The 19,720-nt window shown below is 37.2% G+C and overlaps 1 protein-coding gene across 1 annotated transcript in view; it reads right to left on the bottom strand.

Annotated features, from left to right (window-relative positions):
- Positions 1–287: 287 nt before the first annotated feature.
- The window catches only part of tdrd1 (tudor domain containing 1), a 90,619-nt gene continuing 71,186 nt past the window's right edge, over positions 288–19,720 (bottom strand). The window contains exons 18-21 of the mRNA XM_043713164.1: positions 17,645–17,812; positions 12,896–13,099; positions 11,981–12,024; positions 288–4,202 (exon numbers count right to left, since the gene is read on the bottom strand). Of these exons, the coding sequence (XP_043569099.1) occupies positions 4,122–4,202; positions 11,981–12,024; positions 12,896–13,099; positions 17,645–17,812 (497 nt within the window). The 3' untranslated portion in view covers positions 288–4,121. The remainder of the gene's footprint in view (positions 4,203–11,980; positions 12,025–12,895; positions 13,100–17,644; positions 17,813–19,720) is intronic.

Raw genomic sequence — 19,720 nt, 5'->3', positions numbered from 1 at the left:
ATGCATAATAACACTGCATAATGCTTCTATGCAGTTACTCATCATGCAGTTCACAGCAACCCTTTCTTTGGTGCCAACAATAGGATTAAAAATTAAGCAGCTGCAAAGTTATTAGGCATTTTGGAAACTTACAGCAATGATTTCAAAATAATCACACCTTACATTAAATAACTCAATTTTTTTTGGTCAGGTGGGAGATGAGATGTAAAATGATGCAAGTGACAGAATTTACTCCAAAGCTTGAATTTGTTTTAATTTGTCATTCAAGCAAAAATACAAGTCACTGCCAGTTTCACCACACTGTTTTAATGTTGTAGAATAGTCTCTTTAAAAAACGTATTCAACAAGACAGACCTGCTTCCATTACAGGTAACATATTTTACATAACCACAAACATTCAAATGAAAGTGCAATGTACATAGGAACTCAAAACTAATGTCAAAAACTACAAGATAGATTCTGAAATTAAAATGTTCAGATCTGAAAATCAGGAATAACTAAAGGGTGGAGACAGAATTCACTCACTGAACAAAGATCAAACAAATTAGTTTCAAAGTCTTACCTCAAATATATTTGTATATGGTTTTAATAGTCAAGGTCAAGGGGACTTATTAAAACAATGGTTTCTGGTCAATTGTTGTATTGTGTTATATTACATTTTGAAAATCACACTAAGTCTGGACATGGTCCAGTGACAAAAGAGACCCCGAAGTTGCAATTTCAGGTGAAATATTGAAATTAGCCTGTTTCTTTTCATTTATGCAAAATAGCCCCACTCAGTAGTGGTTCAATGGAAAAAGGGAGATAGGATACAAATATCGTCTTTTTTGAGTCAATCATATTTAAATTCAATTTCGATATTTGCCCTTTGGTGGTAACTATAACCCAGTGCTACTAAGATTCTAAAGCACAAACCTGTTGAGTGAAATCAATTGTCATGAATAAGGAACACTGGCACTGTAATGAAATACTGACCTCTTAAGTATGCAGCATGGTAGTCTTTCATAATGTTCATACTTTAATGACTGTAAACCTATCTTCCTGTTTTTGATTAGGAAATTCACTTCTTTAATAGGTTCAAATGCCGAAGTCCCAAACTAAGTCTCTGGCTCTTCTGTGAGCACTCGTGTGAGTGAGAATGCCAATCTCGTTCCCGATTTATGATGTAATCTCGTGCCGTTTAGAACTCAGCTCGGATTGGCCAAACTGGTTTTACACGGGATGCCTTAAAGCGAGCAAAGCAGACATTTATTCTTGTAGTCAGACCTTGGTTTAAACCATGATCAGAGGTGAGAGCCAGTAATTAATCCAATGCATCCCTTTTCTTTTCAAATGATCACCTCATTAATCACACCCAGCTACTTGAATAATGCTCATCTCTAATCTGCTCACATGTTCAAATTTGTTTGTTTACAACTGACAACAAACATCTTGGTGTTGAAGTGGAAATTTAAATGTTTGGTCACAAAGAATTTGGCATGATTTTTACACAATCTCTGAGTCACCTTTACATTTTCAAATATAAACACAATCTAAAAGCTTAAATATTGAACATTTGGTGCAATACTGCTAAAATTGAAGATAACTATATGCAACCCAAGCATTAATTCTATTCATACCATGGTAATTTAAATTGAAAATAATCTCTTAAAACAAACAGGAATGGTTATCGATTACTGACTCTCTGACAATGAATAGCCCTGGACCTACTCTTAAGAATTACAATCAATTGCAATGCTGGGCACGCTTCTTTTCATTTTTAAGTCAGAAAAAAGTTATTCTGTTCAGACCATTTTACAGATTCACTCAGCTTGGCAAAGCGAAGCAGCTATTAAACTTCTCCTTTGGTCTAACAAAAGACCATTCCAAAGAAATACAATACAGATGGTTCTGGTCCTCAGTCAGTGATTTTAGTTATATAACAGTTACAACTATGACAATTCATGTTGCAGCCTCTAGTTTTTTTTGGGGAATGGAAATGTGATGGGAGGTGGGGAGAAAAGAATAAATTTTAATAAAGGCTCCTGATCCCCAATCTCCATTAGTCTGTTTAGGACTGTTAAAAAATGTAAACAATAGTGTGAAATTATTGAAATAGTATTCTTGAATGCCCATGTCCCAATAAAGATTGAACTCTCATCACTACAATTAAAAAGAAATTAATATGCCCTACATTACAACAGTGACTGCACTTCAAAAATACTTCACTTGCTATAAACCATTCTGGTATGTCTAGTGATTGTAAAGGATGCTGCACAAATGCAATTTTTAAAAAAAATTTCTGTGTGAGAGAATTTCCCATGTGCAAAATGGCTGCTGCAAATGCCTAGATAATGGTAATTACCTAGTAAAACTAGCTTCATGGCCAATGAGTTTTCTGGAAGCTATAAGAATATCAGAACTGATTATAATAATGAAAGTCTACCTTATTTTTGGATTTGAGAAGATGAAACTGCCCAGAAATCATGCTCCCAATTATTAAAGAGCGTTTTAATATACTGGAAATGCATTTATGGATCCCAAGTGATAATTGAAACAGTTTGGGACATCACTTGATTGGTGAAGCAAATTTCAGATACAAAGTCCACACATAATTAATGGAGTAGATAGCAGAAGGCACCTGAAAAATAGTGCTCAAGTTGGATTTTAAAAAACCCTCACTACTCTTCTTAACAAGACAACTTAACTGCAACTAAACAAGCTTTTTTTTTTAAATACACCCTTTTCAGCTTCTATACTGTAGCTTGTGAAAAGATTTGAGTGCACATCACAAGTAGATCAACTATACTTTTAATGGAAAATTCAAAAGCTAATATGGGACAGCCAAGAAAACCAACTAACTTATAGCAAACTATTCATGAGCATCTGACTGAGCATAAGACTGCTGAACATAAGAAAGGCTTGTATTTTCAACTGAAGATGCCAAATACACTATGGAAAAATGTGCTTCAGAAATGTCAACTAACCTTAAAAGATCTTTCCGTTAATTAATGCGATTCATTTCATTAGTTTGCAATTGAGTGTTAGATTTCTATCAGAATTTGCTTTAACCTTGATTTTTCGCATTATTAATTTTAAGTAACAGTACACAGTATATAATAATGACACACATACAAGACATCTTTGGTTACTTTTAAATTGTCATTTGTTAGACCTCAGTAAATTTAGATAAGTACTCTCCTCTTTCCAAACAGAACGTATGAAATGAAAGATGTGTTAACTCAGACTCTCTCCACATATGCTACTTGAATTGCTGAGCCTCCGGCATTTTCTATTATTTCATAATTTAGTAATACTGGTTAAGATTAATATCCTACTTTTTATTAAGAACTGGGTGGTTTATTTTCTAGGAAACTAATGTTTATTCACCAATTTTTGATATGGTGTAATTTGTACCTTAAGCACTCAAATAATGGATGATATGTTTGTGGCAAATCTACTATCGGTTGAGCATCTTGGAAGGAATGGATTGATATTCCTTTGTACACGTTCCTACTCCTAGCTTGAATAATATTAAAGTTACATGCTAGTCATGATAACTCGAATTGTGACAGGGTTTCGCAAAGACAGGGGCCATTCTTTTGAGAATTTCAAATAAATTCATTTGTGTAGCTTATTGACATTCAGCTTTACATTTGGAACCAAAGTTGTTGCTCAGATGAAAATGCCAAAAGGAATTTAGTACATTTAATACCATATAAATCACTTTACCAAATATATTTGCACCATACTCAAATATAGAGCAATATTTAATGTGAAGCATAACAAAAGAATTGCCTACAATGAAACATCACTGACTTGAAATATAATTATTTCTCTCCACAGATGCTGCCTGACCTCAGTATTTCTAACATTTTTCTTTGTCTTTCAGAAGGCACAGTGCAGTCATAATTTGGCTAGTATTTCAGAACAATTGGATAACAACTATCCTTGTTGTTCAGTAACTGACTGAATGACCTTTAAAACTTTACATTTACAATATATAAATTACACGCAAAAAAACAAAATGTGAGTTGGTCATCTACTCAATTTCCTTTAAATCCCAGCAGTGAAAACAAGAAATTTATCAAAATACAGAAAGCAAAAACCCCACATTCTTGTACAAAAGTAAAATAGTACATTTATCCTTCAGCTTTGTTGTTACACACTTGTTCCACATTTTTGCTCATGAGTACTGCAAGCTGTTGCTTGATTTCTTCCACCTGCAATCAAAAGCAAAACTGTTGCTCCAGAATAAGAAAATACATTTTTTACATCACTTGATGCAAACAACAGGTGAAAACAATCAACAGCATTTGTTTTAAAAATCGTGACTTAGTGCAGACTGCCCCTTCATTTAATGAAATAAAACATACAAAAATAAAACAAAATTCTATCTTGAATCCATGGAAAAAGAAATCACCTTAGACACAAGTAACAATGATCCATTTCTATATGTGGACATCAAGTAAAATACTCAAGGAAAAAAGCTGAAAGAATGTATTTCATAAGGATTACAAGTGCAAAGCATGGTCATGCAATTCATTTACTGTATATTGTGGCATAGTGGTTAGCACCGCTACCTCACAGCGCTAGAGACCTGGGTTCAATTCCCATCTCAGACAACTGTCTGTGTGGAGTTTGCACATTCTCCCGGTGTCTGCGAGGGTTTCCTCCAAGTGCTCCGGTTTCCTCCCACAGTCCAAAAACGTGCAGGTGAATTGGCCACGCTAAATTGCCCGTAGTGTTAGGTGAATTGTAATTGGGTCTGGGTGGGTGTGCTTCGGCGGGTCGCTGTGGACTTGTTGGGCCAAAGGGCTTGTTTCCACACTGTAAGCAATCTAATTTAATCTAATCTAAAATTGACCCAGTTGTGAAAAAATATAGACATCATGCCCAGTCAAGTGTTTCAGGTATGCAAAATCCAAATAAAGTTAAGAACGACGTTGTAACTAAGTTGAGAAAACCACAAAAGTAGTATTGACCGTCTAATGAGTATACAATCATTTCACACAAGGTCACTACAAAATGGAGGAGTTAGAAACAGACTGATTAAGAGGCAAGGTTTAGTGGTTATCAGGTACGCATAATAATACAGTTGGTGTCTAATCCGCTAAATATGAAATATTGCAGAGAATTAGTATTCTGGTATACCTCACTAAATGATAAGATCTCAACATAATGACTTGAGTTAGGAATTACTTGGAGTCTGAATGTTACTATTACACTTGCCACAGACGAAGAATCTGTTCCAAGGGACAGATTAACCCACCCAAAAACAAAGTAATTTAACAATGCTTGATTGGAACCCTGTTGGAAGGCAACACTGGAGCACAATTACCAGCTTGACCGTACCATTTCACATCCGCATCATAGAATCTTATCATACCACTCTAAACTGAAAATTCAAGGTGCCAGCATTAAATTTTCTATGATTACTTCAAAGTACCCTTGAAGCAAATACTTTATCATGATGACAATGATTGTATTGATCTTTAAATATTGCTTGAATTAATAAATTAACACTTGGGCCTTTCATGGACTGACACAGGTTAAAAAAAGATCAAGAACACAAGACTTGAAATGGTCACAGGCATCACTTGACCAAATTTCATGAAGTTGATAAGTGGATTAAAGAAAAGCAAGTCTGAGCTGCAATCAACACTTCACCCATTGGGAATGAAACAAGTCAGCCCCTATGGGAAGGCTAAAAATGCCCCTGTGTCCCATTTGATTTGTACCATTATTAGGACCTTCATGTTGGAAATAGAGCCTCACTGTTGTGTAGGTTATTTTAGGAAATAATCTCAGGACCCTTGAAGTAGGTCAACAATTGTTTATTGCGATAAAGTTGAAGAGTCTATCCCAGAAAAGATTCTGAAGTCTCATACTAATTCAATGAGGATTCAGATATTTATACATTGTAAGTCTTGTAGATAATATGTTACTCAAATCATGTAATGGTCTGTTTTTGACAGTCACCTTGTTTCCCATACATCACCCAAGTGGCAGGACACCCATACCCCTTGTTTCATCACTCCCTATCTTCCCAGTTGGCATCTTATCTCCTCTCAAAATCCTGAGTTTCATTTCCAACCTTGACTAAACTCCATTGCTTGGACTTTCTTAGCATGGTACACAGCTATCCTCACATTCCATTTTCAAATAAATTCTCAGGGCTAGTACTAGTTCAGCCATGTTGCATTTTCACAGAAACTGTCTGTCGGCTCCATCAGCATGTGTGATTATGTGGTTTAACTATCTTTTCTTTCAACCTAACTAATTTCTTGACTCAAATAAATGAAAGTGAATCTTAAATGAGTTATATTGCATATGAAGCTAACCCAAACACACTAGTTCATTCTAATCACAGCTGGAACTTCAAAGATTTACCAGGTATCTCACCAAATTTTCCCCTAATATTGCCTAAAACAATTACATCAGAAATCAAAATTCTTTGAGCAGACTGGGAATATGAAAACAGCAACAATTTCAATGGGTATCTTTAGCAGAGGAGAAAATAGATTTTTGACTGTAATATTGAACACGGGCTGGGGAAGATGCTCACTCTGTTTCTCAAAAGAAACACCTGGTTACAGCACTGACTGGAAAGAAACTTCATAATGTAAACGATAATTGCCACGTTTGCTTCTGATGGTGCAACACCACAACTACCCAATTGTGACCTCAAGCTAAAACCTTACTCCTCTAGAACAACTTCATTTTGTACTGGATATTATCCACTTCTAAGTTAGCACAGCTGGGTGCAAGGCCTTGAATGACTGTACAATGCCACAAACTCAATCCTGCATATTTATTTTTCTTCTCAGCATTAACAGGCAATCTAGGTTCTTTTCATTCAAGAAAACCTCAAGTTGTTCCTTAATGTTACAGCATAACAAAAAGGTCAACTAAATTACTAATTGCAGACAGGTATTATCTTGTGCGAAAAGAACATAAAATCTTTGCATCCAGGAAGGTTACAAAGAGGATAGCTGGATTACCCCTTCTCACCTAGTTTTGAAAGTAGACAACACATACGATCAAGAACTGAATATTATTGTTTCTGCCCTGCTTCAGAATTAGATTTTTGCTCATTACCTATGCATGTTATAACTTGTATGTTCCACGCCTAAATGCATTAGTCCAATGCATTATTGTACAATCTGTCTTGTACAAGCTTCCTCAATTGGACACATTTGTTCTCTCTAAACAATTGTCTTTTTCTTTCATCTGCTGAGCTTAAAAATGAACAATTGCAAACGGAAGAGTCACAGAGCTGCACAGCATGGAAACAGACCCTTCTAACCAACCCGTCCATGCCGACCAGATATCCTAAATGATTGTAGTTCCATTTGCCAGCACTTGGCCCATATCCCTCTAAACCTTCCTATTCATATACCCACCCAGATGCCTCTTAAATGTTGTAATTGTACCAGCCTCCACCACTTCCTCTGGCAGCTCATTCCATATACGTACCACCCTCTGTGTGAAAAGGTTGCCCCTGTGGTCCCTTTTATATCTTTCCCCTCTCACCCTAAACCCATGCTCTCTAGTTTTGAACTCCCCCACCCCAGGGAAAAGACCTTGTCTATTTACCCTATCCATGCCCCTCATGATTTTATAAGCCTCAATAAGATCACCCCCTCAGCTTCCAACACTCCAGAAAAAATAACTACAGCTTATTCAACTTCTCCCTGTAGCTCAAACCCTCCAACCATGGCAAAGTCCTTGTAAATCTTCTCTGAACCCTTTCAAGTTTCACAACATCCTTCTGATAGCAGGGAGACCAGAATTGCATGCAATATTCAAAAAGTGGCCTATCTAATGTCCTGCACAGTTGCAATATCACCTCCCAACTCCTACAGTCAATGCACTGACCAATAAAGACAATCTTTACTGAACGCCTTCCTCATTATCCTGGTCGACCTGGAATTCCACTGTCAAGGAACTGTGAAACTGCAAATCTCTTTGTTCAGGAACACTTCCCAGGACCTTACCATTAAATGTATAAGTCCTACCCTAATTTACCTTTCCAAAATGCACCTCACATTTGTCTAAATTAGTCTCCATCTCTTGTCCACATTAGTGGCCCATCTAATCAAGGACCCACTGCTTGAGGTAACCTTTTTTAATGTCTGCTACATCTCCACTTTTGGTGTCATCTGTGACTTTACTAACCAATTCTCATCCAACTTCTGATCATCCCTTCTTTTATCACCAATGACTAATGCCCTAGTCAACCTTCCAAACCTCCAACTTATCCTTGCACTTGAGCACACATGTAATAAATCCTTGTGAAAGGTGTAATGCTGAATGACGAAAGCATATTTACTGTGACTTCCAAATTTAAGCAACTGAACATATCTGGGAACAATAGACCAATCAACTGAAATTTGGTCATTCAAAAGATGCGATTCCTTACTAAAGGGGAAAAATGGAACAGCATTTAGAAATGCGAAACATGATAATGAACAGTCAGTGTGAATTTCAAATGAGAAAAATCATGGATAACCAACTTTGCTGTTCTGTTTTGAAAGTAGGTAACAGAGTAGACAATGGTAATACAATAATCCCTAATTATGGACTGTAAAACCTTATCAATGATTGGGGTCAGGCTAACCAGCTTATAATTTCCCATAGAGTCATCTTCGACCTTCTTCCTTTCTTCATCAGGAGTGTTAATTAGCCATTTTTCAGTCCATGGGTCCCTGGACTGCAGGGATTGCTGAAAGATCATTGCAAATTCCTCCATAATCTCCTCAGCCTTCACATCTCTGGGGTGTACTCTACCTGATCTTAGTGATTTATCCACCTTCAGACCTTTCAGCTTCACAAGCACCCAGTCATTAGTAATGGCAATTAGACTCACCTCTGCACTCTGACTCTCGTGAAGTTTTGCGATGCTACTGGTGTCTTCCACCATGAAGACTAATGCAGTCTCCAAATGTGCTTCAAGACCTAGTGTCATTCTCCCACCTTTTTCTCATAATGCTGTTCATTACTTGTGTTAAATTTTATTGTGGTGTTATTCCACAAGGATCTGAGGAATTTTAATTTTCCAAAATTCCCTAGATTCAGACAAGCTCCATTAGGCAGAAAACAGCTAAGTAACTCATTTAATCAAAAACCTAGTGAGACAGAGAGCAGGAAATTACCGGCTAGTTAATGTTACATCTCTATCAGAGAAGGCACTTAGAAACGCTCAAGGTAAATCAGCAAAGTCAACATGGCTTTGTGAAAGAGAAATCATGTTTTAAACAATTTATTGGTGGTCTTTAAAAAAATAACATGTAGCATAGATTAAAAGGAATGAAGGCCTCAACATTTTACAGTTCATTGCCATATTCAGTGGTAACACGAAGATTAGCAGAAAAGCAAGTTGTGAAGAGCACATAAGGATGCTACAAAAAATATATAGTTAGATTAAGTGAGTAGGCAAAGATGTGGCAATGTAATACAGTATAGGATAATGGAACTGGCCTTTTTTTTTTAAAAAGGAAAAAAAATCCAGATACTGAGAAACCGCAGAGGCACGAGATGCAGAGAGATTTTTGTCTTAGTGAATGAATCATCAAAGATTCATATACAGCTACCAGCAATTAGGAAAGCTAACTGGATATTTTTCTTTGTGTGGGGAACCAAATCCAAAAACTGTGAGGTTATGCTTCAATTTTTCAAGGCATTCATAAGCTTACTTCTGGAATACCGTCCCCTTATTTAAGCAACAATGTACATGCATTGGAAGCAGTTAAGAAAAGGTTTACTAGACTACTACCTGGAATGTGCAGTTCTTCTTCTAAGTAAAAGTTGGACAGGTGGGGCGAGAATATGCTAGAGTTTCAAACGGGTGGCAACTTGCTTAAACATAAAAAGCTCCCAAGGGGTTTTAACAGGGTGGATGCAGAGAGGATATTTCCTCATGTCAGAGAATCCAGAAAGGAGTCACTTTTCAAAAATCAGAAGTTACCCATCTAAGGTCAAAGGAAGGAGAATATCTTTTCCTCACAGAGGGTTACATGTCTTTGGAATGCTCTCTCTGAAGGTGGTGGAAGTAGAGTCTGGGAATATTTTTAAGATACAGGTAAATATTTTTGATGGGGAAGTGGGGGTGAAAGGGAGGCAGGAGCAATCAGATTAACCAGGATGAATGGTGGAGAATGGATAGTCCAATTCAATTTGTAGCCAATGATAACCCACAGGATGTTGACAGTGGCTGCAAATGTGTTGGGGAAATGTTTATATTTGTTGTGGCACAAATGTTACTTGCTACTTCTTAGCCTAAATCTGAAGGCTGTCTCGGTCGTATTGTATATGAACATGGACTGCTTCAGTACCTACGGAGTTGCAAATGATACTGAATACTGTGAAATCAGTAAACAACCATTTCTGACCTTACAATAAAGCAACTGGTACGGTTTCTTGAAGAATTCCTGCAATGCTGTGGGATGGAGATAGCTGACCTCTAACAGTCACAACCATCATTCTTTATGCTAAGGATGACTCCAACTAATGAAAGATTCTCCAGTAGTGACTTCAGTTTTACGAGGGATCCTTGATGCCACACTAACAAGGGCACTCTCACAGAGTTCGCTTTAACAATCTGGATTTTGAAATGAAACAAAATATTTCTGAACTTACAAACTGACACCAAATTTTAGGGATGGGTAATCAATACTGAGGAGATTGGACAAATAAAATCCACAGATAAATGTGAAGTATTCAGAGTGATAAGAAAATTGGGGATTATTTATTACTCAGAAAATGCAAGCTCAGGTAGGGTAGAGGAAGAAAGGAATCTCAGTACATTATACACCAATCACAAATACATGTGCCATCATTTAGCAATGATAGTAAGAAAGCAAACATAAGACAGGGGGTAGAGGGGTAGCATTGAAAGGTGGGGAAATTATGCGAAATCTGTGTCAAATCTTGGTTAGCCATGCCTAAAGTACTGTTTGTAGATGTGATCACCATGATATAAAAAGAATATCAAGGCACTGTAGAGAATGCAAAGAACATTTACAAGATAGATATCAGAAATGTCAGGAATAATTTATAGGCGAAGTTTCTTCTCTTGGAACAAAATATCTAACAGTTGTTGTTAAGAAAAAGAAAAGATTTTCTAATAGATACAGACAGAATCTTATGGAAGAGAGCATTTTTGGAAGCCAGCAAAACAAGTTAGTCAGCAAGAAACCCAATAGGCAATTCAGAAGAAGTTTCTTTAACAAGTACTGAGAATGGGGAACTTACTATCACAGGAGTGGTTGAAGTGAATTGTATAAATGCATTTAACGAGAAGTCAAGCAAGCATTGGGACACAAAAGTATAGAGGTTTACAACAGATTTAGAAGAAAGATAGGAGGAGACTAAATGGAAAAACAGCAGCCTGGCTGATTCGGCCAAATGGCCTACCACTGTGCCTTACCTCAGCTTGTAACAAAAGGTCAAAATAAAAGAAGCCCTCTCCATCCACAATCTTACCTTGGATGGCCATCAGCAATTTAATGTGGACAACATTTGGTTCACCAGTAGTGATCATTTTTGCCTCAATGTCAACTGCTCTAATTAAAAGTGGAAACAATGTACATTAATCTGAAGATCTGTGTGATCTATTCTCATACTGACGCAGTTCTGCTTCTGACTCTTAGCTGAACAAACAGCACAATGTCTATCCCAATTTCCACCAATAACACAATCACGAAAGGCCAAACTACTCCTTCATCTTTGAACACTTTCTTCTAGATTTTATGGCACCCAACTTCCAATTAGACTTGCACAAAATTGAAATGTTCAAAACATAGGTGTGGGTTTGAATCATGTCCATATTGCACAATAACTGATACAGCAGAGTATTACTGCATAGCTATAGTAGTCGATGAATTCAGATTGCAAATTACTATATAACACAAGACATTTACTCTTGAAACAGCTTGAACAGAATCAAAATTGAGTTATAAATATATCAAACAAACATTTGAATAGAATAAAAACTCACAGCTTTTTGAAGATCTTTGCAACAACAGCTTTTGTGATCTTGAGCTGCAACAAAGAAATCAAAAATATCCAGCTGAAGATATTTCTCTTAGTAAAGTTAGGGTTTTAATCCAATAGTAAAAGAAGAGAGTTTAATGCTGATTGTTGTCTTCTATCTATTTTACTATTGGTCGCGATCTCATACTCTAATCGCGCATGCACAAATTAGTTTCCCCCCCAACTCCCCACCTTTTAAATACATGGGAGACACATCATAATTTCAGGATATGTTTCAGAAGAAAACTCGACTTCTTGTGAGAAACTATGTACCATGAAATGTATTACTGCGATAAGATGAGGGGATGCTTGAAGATAAAGTTCTAAGTGGTGTAATTAGATTATTGGGTCAATCAGAAGTTAATTTCTTCAGGGCTATGCTAAAAGTTTGAATAAGTAGAGAATTATGAGAATGCAATGCAATCGCAAATATGAATACACTTTGGACAAATTATTTCAGGCTGCTGGACTTCTATAGGAGCAAATCAAGTAGATAAGATTTGAATTACAGGCAAAAAATAAAAGTCACAAATCTAGGTAGCTGCTGTTATGTAAAATATACAGAATTCCACTTAAGTCTGGGGCAATAAATTATTCAGATGTAAGAAGAAAAACAATAATTGGATTCGGTTAGTCTCCTACTGTAACTCATCTCACACTTACCTATTTGTTAAATAACAATTAATTATTTTCACCAAAGTTCAAGTTTGACATTACTACTGAGCTTAGGAGCTCACTTTGAACTGGTGCACTACTTATTTCAAACTACAGCACACTGGAGTTGAATTAAACTATAAGTGAAACAATCAGTTGCAAACATGAAATTTATGTACAAAAACTGATAATTGAGTTCTCAAGTGCAAATAATTACCTTTTTTACCTTGATCTCTGTATTTAGCCAGACCTTCCAATACCAATTGATCAGATATTTTAATCGCAGCACCTTCAAGATGTCCTATCAAATCTACAGTGTAGACACTTCCATCAAACGCTCTTATTGTTGCCAAAACATTTTTATCAAGTAAGAGACTTTTGAGTAAATTGCTAGCTGCAGGAGTCCATGCATCAAGTTTTAGTTCAACATCTAAATATATTAAAAACAACATTTAATTAAATGTGCAAAATAGATGTGACAAAATGGAAATAAGTATCTCATATTTAGTTAATGTGTCAGGGTTGCTAATCATCTTCCACCCGGAATCTATAGCAAGTAATTTCTTTCTAAGTCAAGAGGTTGGTGAAAGAAAAGGATTGGGTGCAAATGTAATGGAAAATTATAAAGTGATTTATTTGGGTAAGAACATCCAGGAGATACAATACAAAGAGCACATAATTCTAAAATGGTTGGGTTAAAAAAAAGAGTAATTACTGAAACATAAGGAATCCTAGATGTTGTAAATGGTGGTATAGAGTGCAAAAGCAAAGAAATTATAAAATGGTAGAAGACACTGCTTTGGCCTTAGCTGCAGTGTGCAGTTGCAGGCACCACATATATATAGCAAGGTTGTGACTGCATTGGAGAAGGTGCAGAAAATATTCTCGAAAACAAAATTCTGCAGGGAATTTACTCAATTTATTCAGGAAGCAATTACTGGGTTGATTGGCAAAGCTGCAACTGTTGTCTTACAACAGGAAAGTTTCAAACGGTTATCGAAAATCATTCTGGGACCTGAACAGTGCAGATAAGGAAAAAATGGTCTCACCAGTGGAAGGATGAAGACCATAAGATTTAAGGTGACTGGCAAAAACATGCATTATGATTAGGATATACAGAATTTGGTGTAGGCAAATTCAATTTTGTCTTTCGTCATTATCTGAAAAAACTGCAGGGGAATGGAATGGATTAGGTTTCTCTTTGAGAATGCATGAACAAAGACTGCCAAACAGCTGCCTCCTCTACTGCAACCATTCTGTGAAAAGTAATTTATACTGCATGGAGAAGAGGAGGAGAGAAAACTGGAGGGGCTGACTACTTATCTTTAGATCCACTCCACTCCACTGACACTGATGTTACTAAACTCAGCATTCATTCTCCATTGCTGATGCATTGCAGCTCGACTACATACTACACACAGATCAGGTTACAGCAATTCACAAAAAATCTCTTGACAGGAAAACAGTCTCCATCAAGTGGAAAAATAATAATATAGTCTTAGATACACATTTCCTTTGAATTTCTGTTCTAAGTTGGCTCCACTCTGGCAGGTTCAGTGGAAGCATTCAAGAGAGTGTTGGACGATTATTTGGATAAAAATAATGTGCAAGGGTATGGGGAAAAGCAATGAATTGGTACTAGGTAATGATGCACAGGTAATGGTGCAGGCACAGGTAATGGTGCAGGCACAGTGGGCCAAATGACCTCCTCCTGCACTGTAACATTTATGAAACTTCACAGAATTGTTACACAATGTTCTAACTTCATACTGATGCCTTTTTAGCACTGCTGAGTAAAAACTTGGAATTTCTTACCCAATAACATTGTGGGAAACCGCAACTACAAAGGCCATACTATCACATCACTAGCTTCTGAAGGAAACCAGGAATGGGCAATAAATATCGCTTTACTGGTCATTCTGCTATTATGGCATTTCATCAGCACGAATTGACTATAACGCAATTGATGAACTGTGGACACTGTTTGAATAACATGATCTTTCTACTTAACAGGTATAGCGACTTTCTATTAGCAAGCGTCTACAGCGCGATTTTCTATAGCAGTTTTCCATAGCACAGTGCTCTATAGCGCGAGGTTGCAGAGGAACACAACTGTCTCGTTATAGCATAACAATCTGTACTATTGTTGCCTTCATCCCAAGAATGGATAGAAATAGTGAGTACATTCTACTTTATATCACCTATTAAACATGATATTTTTCAGACTGCTTTTTAATCTACACTTGATATACAAAAGCCTTCATGCAACTACTCAGTTTTTTTGTAAAAGAGCACAGTACATGCCTCAGAAATAGCAATGGGATTCTTAAAATCAGATGGTAATCAGATTAAGACTAAAATTTAGACCAAAAAGGTAGTTATTATTTTCAGTAGTCATATTTTAAAATGAGGGTAGTGCAGTAATTGTAACTAGGGCCAGGTGGATCTCATTGACAATGAGATCCTCGAGTAGAGTTGTTGGGATTTAGGGTGGCACGGTGGCTCAGTGATTAGCACTGCTGCCTCACAGCACCAGGGACCCAGGTTCAATTCCAGCCTCAGGTGACTGTCTGTGTGGAGTTTGCACATTCTCCAGGTGCTCCGGTTTCCTTCCACAGTCCAAAGATGTGCAGGTTAGGTGAATTGGTCATGCTAAATTGCCCAGAGTTACGTGCATGAGTCACGGGGTCTGGGTGGGTTGCTCTTCGGAGGGTTGGTGTGGACTGGTTGGGCCAAAGGACCTGTTTCCACACTGTCGGGAACCTAATCTAAAAGACCTGGGACAACCAGGGAGCCTGGCTGACAGACAAACAGGAGAATCAGAGTGTATCTTCATTCTAGGCATGGGCTCTGAGCAGGCAGGTCACGGCCTACATACTATGCACATGTAAATAAAGGTTGACTTGGTGACAAGATACTAACCCCCATTGCAGTTATTTCAGGCAGGCCTAGTGATATTATCACAAGATTAATAATCCAAAGACCCAGGTATTATTCTGAGGACCAGCGCTCAAATCCCACCATGGCAGATGGAAATTGAATTCAGTTTTTAAAAATACATAGACTAATGATGACCATAAAACCACTGCTGATTGTGAGAAAAACCCACTTTTAGAGAAGGAACCTGTCACCCTTACCTGATTGGGCTTACATGAGACATCAGACCCACAGCCATGTGGTTGACTCAACTGCTCTCTGGGCAGTTAGGGATGGGCAATAATATTCTGGCCTAGCCAGCACCACCTACATACCATGAATGAACTTTAAAAATAAGCAACCTGAAAAGAAAATTCATTTTGCATTCAACAGCTAATTAACATTATTCCACTAAAGAAACCAAAATGCTTTACTTGAATATTATACTAGCTCATCCTTGATTTTTAGTCAGAGGCTGCAGTAACAAGTTTAAACTGTACCAAAGAGCAAGATGACACAGAAATTTATCAGTTTAGCAAGGGAAATCGAATGGGTATCTTGTGAAGCAAAAGGCACACTATACATCGAACATTTGTCCAACATCCCAACTAGTCCAAAGTCCTTCCTCATTCCTTCACACAAAGTGAAACACACCAAAGTTCAGAGTATGATTAATTATAATTATAAATGTATAGAACCCAGTACATCATCTGACTAACATTAAACAGAATAGCACTAATCTGACTGGCTTCAGTCTTAGTTTTTCCAACACATTTGAGGAGCTTTGGCCTACTGGCCTATGATAAAGCTGATAATTCTGGCTTGGTGTATGCCTGGAAATTTAGTTATTTAACAGATGACATTTAATCACCTGACAATGATCATGTGATTCTTAATGCTGACATTCAATCACATAGGGGCGGCATTGTTGCTCAGTGGTTAGCACTGCTGCCTCTCAGCACCAAGGTCCTCGGTTCGATTGTTGGGCCGAAGGACTGTTTCCACACTGTCGGGAATCTAAACTAATTATAACAGATGAAAATGCCTTTGCATTTACCCTAGTTAGCCTTAAGACCAAAAATGTTTTCCTTATATTCGAGAGTTGCTACATATAAATTGAAGAGACAAAGATTTAAAGATAAGCCATATTTAACTACCTACTGTAATGTTTCTGTAGTAACGAGTGCAGAAAGAGTCATCAACAGAAGTAGGGTACGTTCAATGTTGTTACGATTTTGTTTTGTTATGTTTATTAGAAGACAACTGTCCTAGCTTTCAAACTTCATACTTGCTCAAAATGAAAACCAAGGCCATCACTGGAGACAATAGTTTTATTAGTACACAGCTCTAGGAATGAACGAGAAAATCAACAGAGAGAAGAAACAACAAAGTTCCTTAGAGAATAACGTGACAGGGACAGAAAATCTATCGGCAATTAACTACACTTGTCCAATGATGTTTCAGACCAGTAAATACGTAAAGTCAACATATGGTTGCTCTCTCACTAGAAGGATGATGGTTTAATCTGAGGTTACCACTCCTCAGGCGAGGGGCGACATTGAGAAAAAGTGAGACCGTAGCTGGTGTAAGAAGTGAACTTGCACTGTTGGTGTTACTCTGCATTACAAACCAGCTGTCCAGCCAACTGAGTTAATCAACCCTCTTAGACCAATAAACAAACTTGCTGGCTGCATGAATTCCATATTCATTTGCATAACGTACACACATCTATTGGGATCTTGAGTGTTTTGCTGCAAGTTAGTAACATAAGAAGCAGAATGTGTAATTTACCTATACTTGTAAAAGTATAGGTAAGGTGTTTTCTACAAAATGATTTCATGTTGTTGAAACAGGATGGCCGCACATTGCGAGGATAGTCAACAAATGGACAACACTAAATGTTACTTTGTTTAATTGCTCGCAGCATGCATGGAATTTGCACTCACACAGAGTTATACAGTACTCTTGATATAAAAGTGACAAAATAATCAGAAGTAGTTGCTCATTTAGTTATCAAACAGCAAATATAAACTCTTTGGTAACAATACACAAAATATACCTGAAAGTGCAAATTTTGCAACTTGAAATGGAGGAGCCAAAAGTTCTGGTCGAATGCACTTAATCCTTTCAAGTGGAACAGTTTCTACAATTCCATAATCTGCACAAATTACTTTTACTGAAGGGTCAGAGTAATTCAATACAATTGTACGATGCCAGCTGTTATCACCTAAAATAAAAAGTACATGTTTCAGGATTCCTGAACACAGGGCAGGTATTAATTAATCTGGCACATTAACTATCAAAACATTTTTTGTAATTTTCAAAAGAAATAATAATTCTTAAAGTGGACCTCTTAATCTTTCAAAATGAATTAATAACAAAAGAGCCTAAGTGTTGATATTGCATTTTGCTTAAACTGTAACCTGGATACTTTTGATGCTGAGAGAGATCATTACTGAAGCACACTCTCTCAAATTATCACAAACTGCCTATTCTGACAGTTAATGACATACGTCATTCAGAAATAAACACTGCACTCCAGACACAGCAGGAACAGAAAATAATGTTGGAATCACTGGAAATATTTTCCACGGCATGCAGAATTGTTGAACAATAGCACCTGAGTACAAAGATTCAGGAATGAGAAGCCTTGAGGCATGTTGCAGTTGAAATCACTACATGGTCTTGTTTGGGACTTTTAATATTTCCATAAACCAGATGGAACAAGGAAGCACAAATACAACAGCTAAATTCACAGACTGTACAAAGCGAATGAAAGCAACCGATTCTGAAATTGAACAGGATAATCTACAGGAGGCTTTAAATATACTTGAGCAACAGACGTATACAAGATGGCGGATAAAATTCAACATAGATAAACAACAACTGATTCACAAAAAACTTCATGCATGAAATATTTGTGATATGGAGAGAAAGTAATGTACAGGTACTTGTCGGATTGCACATACGTTCTGATCTCAAGTCCATTCACAAGTCAATTTGTAACAAGTTGATGCATGATCTAAAACAATATAAAGAAGCGGTTTGTAAATATACAAAATATTCATGTTGGACATTCAAAATTACATATGTATCAGATAGTGTTCATAAGGACAAGGGTTCATAAGTCAGATGTTTATAAATCGGGATCCTTTTAAAGGCAAGATACAAAACCTGGTGGTCCTGAATGATGATCAATTAAATCTATTCCAGCAACACTGTGCCAGACAGCAAATCAGATGTAGGGATAAATTCAAAATATTGAGCTGAAATAGTGAAGTTATCAGGTTATTTTATAGATTACTCGAGTAATTATGCTTGGAATATAGTACACAATTCTGATCAAAAAATATTGCAGCTAATAAAATGATAAAGGAGGGAATAACCAGAGTGACCGAGGAAGTGGACAGACTATTATAAGCAGCAACTGTGTAAATTGGGCATTTCAGTGAAAAAGCAAAGTTGAGAGGTGATGTGTTTCCAAAACAAATAACGACACAGGTATGTTGTTTTGGAAAATGTAGGGGGTGATGGATTCTCAGGGGACGTAGCATGAGCAGCCAAGTTTCTGGTATTGAGACTGGCTCTAATGCATCGTCGGGTATGTGGGGTTCCAAGAGATCAATTGTGTTAGGGGATTCTGTAGTCAGAGGTACAGGCAGATATTTCTGTGGCCAGCAGCATAAAAGCAGAATGGTGTGTTGCTTCCCTGGTGCCAGGATCAAGGATGTCTCAAAGAGGGTGCAGAATGTTCTCACAGGGGAGAAGGGCCAGTAAGAGGTCATTGTCCATATCGGAACCAACGACATAGGAAGGGAAAAGGTGGAGATTCTGAAGGGAGATTACAGGGAGTTAGGCAGAAACTTAAAAAGGAGGTCCTCAAGGGTAGTAATATCTGGATTACTCCCACTGCTATGAGCTAGTGAGGACAGAAACAGGAGAATAAAGCAGATGAATGCATGGCTGAGGAGCTGGTGTATGGGAGAAGGATTCACATTTTTGGATCATTAGAATCTCTTTTGGGGTAGAAGTGACCTGTACAAGAAGGACGGATTGCACCTAAATTGGAAGGGGACTAATATACTGGCAGGGAAATTTGCTAGAACTGCTTGGGAGGATTTAAACTAGTAAGGTG

Source organism: Chiloscyllium plagiosum, chromosome 22 (assembly GCF_004010195.1).
Source record: "Chiloscyllium plagiosum isolate BGI_BamShark_2017 chromosome 22, ASM401019v2, whole genome shotgun sequence".
Lineage (NCBI taxonomy): Eukaryota > Metazoa > Chordata > Chondrichthyes > Orectolobiformes > Hemiscylliidae > Chiloscyllium > Chiloscyllium plagiosum.
The sequence above is the reverse complement of the archived record's forward strand: the minus strand, read 5'-3'. Positions and strand labels throughout refer to the sequence as shown.